Source organism: Etheostoma spectabile, chromosome 24, assembly GCF_008692095.1.
Source record: "Etheostoma spectabile isolate EspeVRDwgs_2016 chromosome 24, UIUC_Espe_1.0, whole genome shotgun sequence".
NCBI classification, from domain to species: Eukaryota; Metazoa; Chordata; class Actinopteri; order Perciformes; family Percidae; genus Etheostoma; species Etheostoma spectabile.
This window is the reverse complement of record NC_045756.1, coordinates 3,249,501-3,256,798: the sequence shown is the minus strand read 5'-3', so window position 1 is coordinate 3,256,798 and position 7,298 is coordinate 3,249,501. Positions and strand designations below refer to the sequence as shown.

Below are 7,298 nucleotides of genomic sequence, written 5' to 3'. Positions count from 1 at the left end.
GTCGCAGACCCGTTTTATTGGGTCGCCAAGTGGAAGAGTAAAATCAGAATCAGAAATACTTGATCCCCGAAGGGAAACTCTGTGTTACAGTTGCACAATTAGTAGAAATATAATTAAAGAAATAAAGAAATATAAGGAGTGTGGATATTTACATAGTTAAAGGAATATTATGATACAGTATTTACATAAATAACATAATTAAAGTGTTGCAATGGTGAAAAGTAGTAATAATAATAATATTAATAATAATAATAAGAAGAAGAAGAATAGTAGTAGCAGTTGAGTATTGCACACATTACAAGCCAGTGTTATTGCACAAAAAAAATGCATATCAATCTTATGTGAGTGAGCGTTGTTATTTGCTACACTGGTCTGTTCAGCTCAGATGCTTTGGGGGGTTTTCTCTCTCTCTTCTCTTATCCTAGGAGGGGATAAGATAATGAGTTGAGAAAGGGGTGAGACACAGAAAGGAGAGTAGAGACCTTTTCTGTTTTTGTTTACTTTTACAATGGAATTAATATACTTCATATATATTTAAATTCATGGTTTGTTCCGTCTTTTGTCCACAGTTTAAAAATGTAGATGTTACAATGATTCATGGTGTATTTTTGTAAATTTGGGTCCCGGGGAGACACCAAATTTCTCTTTTGGGTCTTGAGCTGAAAAAGTTTGGGAACCACTGGTCTAAACCATTATCTTGTAAAGTGCTAAACTTTACAAGAAGCTGAAATGAAGCAAACAAGTATCGTATCTTTTTTTCTGGATCTAGCTTTCAAATTGCTTCTATCAGATGTTCCCTCTCTCTCAATCCTCTTGTCCTTTCGCTTGTCCTCTCTCTATGCTATTGCCGTAGCGACAGAGACATTGGAAGTGACATAAACCAACCTGAAAGGGGCTTGATTGAGAACTCAAAATTGAAGTTGTTTCCAAAAATGTAAAATGATACAAAAAAGGATGCTAAATCTGTATATCTTCCTCCTACTGTTGCTGTTTTCCCCTGTGGGTAAAATGATCCCTTATCTGGGTCTGAAATGACTCCCAGCCGTTATATTTGCTCCTGTTAAAATGTCTTCTTCATAATAAACACATCTGGTTCAAATTGGAATCCAGCAGACTCAGGTGTGTGTCACTGAAAAGAGTCTGAGTCCCACCCATAGGTGTGGTTACAGCCAACTCGTACACCCAAACCTGTTAAACTATTAAAAGTAACTTCTAAATTACTCTTATATACTGTACATCAGGAAAAATTACAAACTAGTGACCAATTAAAACACAATTCAAGGCGTTGGCTACATTTACAATTTTTCTACAGAAACAAGGAATCACATATGGGAAAAGTTTAAGTTTTTAACTTTACACAGGTGATAAAGCTAAAACACTGATGCTTTCTCAATCCTTCTTTAAATTATGAATTATTTTCAAAAGCCATGACACAACCAAGTAGGCTGTGTGAATAGTCCATCTCACTGAACTGTTGTTGAATCAGGGAACGTGAATTCCTTATCTTATCTTATCATGTCTTAGCATCAAGTGCAATCAGAATGTAGACCAATGAAGACAATTCAGCATGGACTTCTCCCTTTCAAGACAATCAGTTTTGCTTTTAAGTTCTCTCGCTCTCCCTCTCTCTACCTGCACTTAAAAAAAAAAAAAAAAACAAGAGTTAATTTTTTTTAAAATCATTCACCGTAAATCTGCGCACGTGCACAAACTCACAACACGGACACGCGTATTTATTTATTTGTCTCGCTATCTTTTATCATGCACACATCCCTGCTTTCCCTTTGCCCACTTCTCCCACGGGAGGGAGAGCGCTTGAGGGCTGAGGGGCGTGAAGAGAGAGGGAGGAGGTGTGAGTGTGTGTGTGTGTGTGTGAGAGAGAGAGAGAGAGAGAGAGAGAGAGAGAGAGAGAGGGGCGGCGTTAGACAATACCATTCCTCAAATATATTCCGTCCCCTCCGTCCCTGAAGTGAGCCTTTATTAGTCGGGATCGTTTGGATTTTATCTCGCATATGACACTTGGTGGAAGAAAGACTGGAGGAAAGAAAGAGAGGGGATTATCTTTGAACTGCCTTCCGATCCGCTCAGTCCTGACACGGGAGAGCCGCGCTTATCTCGCCCCTTCATCACCGTCTTCCACAGGCGGATGGACGAGAAGCCCCGGCTGCACTTCCTCCACTATCTGCCCATCTCCTCTATTGTCTCTCCATCGCTGGGATCACACGGGGGGGAGCTGACTGATCCCTGCTCACATCATTATTATCTTCTTCTTTTTTTTGGCAATCGACTGATCACTTATCATCTGTGTAAGACTTCGGGACCGTTGACCTGCACGCACATTTCCCTGCTTGACGTTTGACCCCAGCCCGCGTGATTCCCATGTTGCAAGTTCGCGGGTGAAAAAAGTAAAACTTGTTCATATATTTATTTTGGTTAATTCTTTTTTTTTTTTAAATTTCGGTTAGACTGAATGCCCGTCGTCTCTTGAACCTCTGCTGATTGTTACTGTGGAATATGAGTTAATTTGGAGTTGAAGGCTCCGCTCAAGAGCGTTTTTTTTTTAAGTTGGTTTCCTGAAGATTTTTCCTCCCAACTCTTTGTCAAGGTGAGTCTCAAATATGGAAAACAGTTCTTCATAGAATGCACTAATTAAGTTTCTTTTGAAATGCTTGTGCAGAAGGTTTTTAATTCCTATATGTCGCTGATTTCGACATTTTTACTTCCCTTGTGTTTTTAATAAAAACACTGTACTACTATAACTTCATGTTAAGCAGATGTCAACATTATTTTTGCCCTTTTCTGCCTCCATGCTGTCAAGTCACTCTGGCTTCACCAAACAGATGTGTTCATCTCACTGTGACAGATGGCCAATTCTTATTATGTTAATTCACAACAAAAAAAAGAGTTTCTCCTTCCAAACTGATCCCAACTCGGATTATTCTTCTTCTTCTTTTTTAAAGGATTATCAAATAAAAATGAATCATTTAAACAAAAAATGGGACACTTTAAGAATGTGATATTTTTCCTAATTGTGCAAAGGCCGCAGGCTTTAAAAATGAACCATTACACGAATTCTTCAATGCATTCATTATTTATGGAGTTTAATGTCATTATGCAACGAATATGCACTGAGGCCCTGACCCCCCCGCTGTGTCAGCTCTCAGTCTGGGGCCTCGGGGTGGCAGAAAACACTAAAAACAATTACATTTAATTGACTTTTTCCATTATTTTGGGGTTGTTCTTTGTGACTTTCAACAACAGACATATTAAGAATATAAGACATTGGAGGCCTCATTGTTTAAAATGTAGACATCTTCAGCCTAGGCCTATAATAGAAATGCACGTGTCACACACAGTTTCCCTTGGGTTGGGAGAGAAACCATAACCCAGTGTTTTAATAGCTGGGGGGTTGTCCACACTACAGGTTTCTTAAGGAGGAGTGAGTGCCAACATCGGAGAATAAAGATGATGCTGAGCCCGGACCAGGCGGAGGCGGACCTCTCCTGGACTCAGTCCGACCCGGAGTCCATTCTTAACGGCCTCAAGTCGGCCGGCTGCACCTCGGACGAGCCGGCGGAGGGCGAGGAGAGGGCCAAATGTAAAGGCGACCAGCCGCTGAGCAGAGAGGAGAAGAGGCGGAGGCGGAGGGCCACGGCCAAGTACCGCTCGGCCCACGCCACCAGAGAGAGGATCCGGGTGGAGGCGTTCAACGTGGCCTTCGCGGAGCTGAGGAAATTACTCCCCACTTTGCCCCCAGACAAGAAACTCTCCAAGATCGAGATCCTCAGACTGGCTATATGCTACATCTCCTATCTCAATCATGTGCTGGATGTTTAAAAGTCACCCCACCCCCGTCAACCCCCCCCCCCCCCCCCCCCCCCCCCCCCCCACCCCTCCATGAGAGAGAAATGGTTTGGTTTGGGGTTGACAGGACTCAAGTGCACGCTGGGCGTCAATCGGGTATGGCAAGGTCGGCAGCTAGGGTCGACTGTACTTCACACACAGCTGAGATTATGTGAAGACGTTACTTTCACATTTGACAATTTCCTGGTGAAAATGAGTTAGGGATTTTATTCTAGATTCCTGTGACAAGTTAGGCCTACAAAATAAAAATAAAAAAACCTGAAAGGACATTTGAACGGAAACAGGTTATAAACACATGTTTCATCCCAGGTTTTAACTGCTGATAGAATATAAAAATGTCAATATCCGGATATCGGTCTAACACCTGTGTCCCATCTTACTTTGACTTCAGGGACTTCAATTCACTCGTTGAGCTTTCAACTAGCCTGCAACAAACTAAAAAAAAACAGCTGACTTAAAAAAAAACTAATAATAAAAAAAACAGCTGGCTGTGCCAATTCAACATTTAGAGCCAACATGTATGAAACACCTCATCCTACCAAATGAAAGCAACTTGTCCCCGGATGCTGGGACTTTGCCATACCTGCCGTTCGCCTGAGTTGACCCCCCAGAGCGAGTCCAGTGGTTATTTTGATGGCGGCGGTGTAAAGTTGTTGAAAGCCTCAACTGTCAGTCCAGACCGCTCACTGAACAAAAGCAACAAGCGCCGAGTCGTTTGAGCTGTTAGATGCAATAATGCGAATAATGATTATTATCCGACATACAGTGGGGGAGGATGGGCTGCACGCCCCGCAGGCATTCATGTTGCCCTCCCAGAGGTGATGCGTGGGGGGGGGGGGAGAATTTGGGTTTCAGAGAAACTTTTAATTTCTACATGAAATCCCCCTAATACATGATATTAATGAATCCTACCTAATGTCATGGATATAGTCGAGTCCTCCCCTCACTGGATTCATTTGAGGTCTAATAAAACAAACACTGGGGCATTTTCACATCGAAATGAAAGGATGTAAACGAGATAGCTGCTTTAGATCTAGTTTAGACGATGTTTTCCGTGCAGGAAGAAAAAAAAAGAAGAAAAGTGCCACTTATGACATATAAAATTGTGACCTTAATCATTTTTTTTTTTTAAAGTGTATGGAATCATTTATTTAACTGTATTAATATTTAAGGCTAATTTATTTATGTTGATATTATAGGCTGGCGTCTTTTTGTATAAATGTATATTGTTTCGTTGCTTCTATATTTTAGGCTGTGAAATTGAAAATGGAAAGTGATGGTGTTCTACTCTTAAAAAATGGCACTTTCTGTTAATCCATAACTTATTCGTTCGATGTGGCCTATGTTTGATGTATGTCATTATCTTTGGTTTTATCACTGTCACTATTGCCTATCAATAGCAACGATAAGCACTTCCAGATGGGGTTCGATGGCCCCGAACATCTGTATTTCCCTAAACTGTTGTGTTGCTCGAAGAACAAGAATTGGGCTGCCTAAAAAAAAAAAACAATTCAATTCATTCAATTAAAACATGACAGAATAATGTAATCATATGATTATGTCAAACAGTTTCTACCACCAAGGGGTTATCATGCGATTGAGAAGCGAACCTCTTTTTTGCTGTTACCAAAAATGAATACTAATAATTTCGAAAATAGACTGAATTTATTCTCTTCAATGTTTTGATGTTATGTTTTGGATTTATTGATTTGTGTCTGCTTTGTATTACTATATTCAATAAGTAATTTTATAGTGAAGAAAAAAAAAAAAACCTATCCTCTATCCAAAGATTTTTTGTCTCTTCAGGGTTGTGTAGGCTACTTGTTGCTTTATGCAGATCTTTTGTAGTAGAGGTGTCGTGTGACAGCTGGTTTCTAATGGACAAACTTTTCATATTTTCCGGTGTTATTTTTAATTAAAACGGAAATACTTGAAAACAAATCTCTTTTTTTGTTTCGAAATATTTTGAAAGAAAGGGTTTTAAATTTGCAATTTAGAAGAAGAAAAAAAAACGAGCAAACATCGACAGCTGTTAATATTCAGCTGATTGGAAATGATGGATGCGGCGCATGGATGACGTCAGGCTCACGCTCAAGTTGACGCGCGCGTACGCGCACTCGCGCTGGGTGCTGTGAGCGCTCAAGCAAATCAACGCACGCACTCACGCACGAACACACGCGCGAGCCTACTGTACACACACACACACACACACACACACACACACACACGATGTAAGGTGAAATAAGTGCAAACCCATTTTAGCATAGCATACAGATGATAACTGGCCCTACTGTTTACATTACACACTCACACTCACACTCACACACACACACACACACACACACACACACACACACACACACACACACACACACACACACACACAGTGGTCAGCAGCTAAAGGCAGTGGTGCTCCTGGCTGAAAGGCTCTCTCCCTCCCCAGAGAGGGGGCAGGTGTTACTCCAGACGAGCCAAGACAACCAAATTACTGGCCGTCTGGCACCTCCCGTGGGAAACACGGGGAGAGAGGAGGGATGGAAATTTATGAGCGAGCGAGCGAGCAAGCACCGAGATGTAATATTGCCAAATGGTATGAACAAAAAGGTCCAAATATTTTTTATTCATTTGTGATATATATATGCCCATTCCCATCGATTGGGCTATAAAAAGCTTGTAGTTGAGTTACAGAACAGGAGATGTGGAGGATGTGTGAATATTTTTATCCAAACCACATTAGATTATCATGAGTAAACCCTTTTTTTTTTTTTTGCACAAGCAAGGCTGTCCCTAATGGGAATTGAACCCTTCACCCTGGAAATGCCACAGTTAAGCTGCTCCAGTTGAGCAACAGAATGCATTATGTCAATAAAAAGTCTATCTATCTATCTATCTATCTATCTAATCTATCTATCTATCTATCTATCTATCTATCTATCTATCTATCTATCTATCCTCAGGTGGCAGCTGCAGTGAGGCTTGAGCAAAGCCATGTTTCTCGTTTCAAATCTTTTTAGACTGAAGGTAGCATGAAATGTTCTTTTCTATTCAGCTCAAGGGCCTCCTGTGTCTTGTTTTCTATTTGCCATCCGTCAGTTTGTCAGTCATCTGCCTGACCTGTCTTGTTGGACCTTCAGCTGCACCCACCCGGGCCAAGAAAGTTTGTATAGTGACAAGGCTGCCGTTACAAGTCAGATTGACATTTTGGAAAGAACTTTTAAAAGAGATAATGATGCATTGTTTCTCTTTCTACACAACAACAGACATCAGTGAGTTAGTTTCTGTTCATGGTCACATTTCACTCACTCTCAGTCAGGTAGCCCAGTCATAGTGTCTCGTTGTGTAGCTGTCAAGTTGACAACGTCACTGTTTTGGTTCACCCTCAATGCTCTCATTGCTTCTTTTTTAGCTGTAAAAGGCAGCTGTTTACCCCCCCC

At 41.1% G+C, this 7,298-nt stretch overlaps 1 protein-coding gene across 1 annotated transcript in view; it reads left to right on the top strand.

Annotated features, from left to right (window-relative positions):
* The first annotated feature begins 1,899 nt into the window (after window positions 1–1,899).
* Window positions 1,900–7,298, top strand: part of LOC116673856 (helix-loop-helix protein 2) — a 13,928-nt gene continuing 8,529 nt past the window's right edge. Inside the window, exons 1-2 of the mRNA XM_032506201.1 lie at window positions 1,900–2,605; window positions 3,425–3,990. Coding sequence (XP_032362092.1) covers window positions 3,466–3,837 — 372 coding nt within the window. The 5' untranslated portion in view covers window positions 1,900–2,605; window positions 3,425–3,465 and the 3' untranslated portion in view covers window positions 3,838–3,990. The remainder of the gene's footprint in view (window positions 2,606–3,424; window positions 3,991–7,298) is intronic.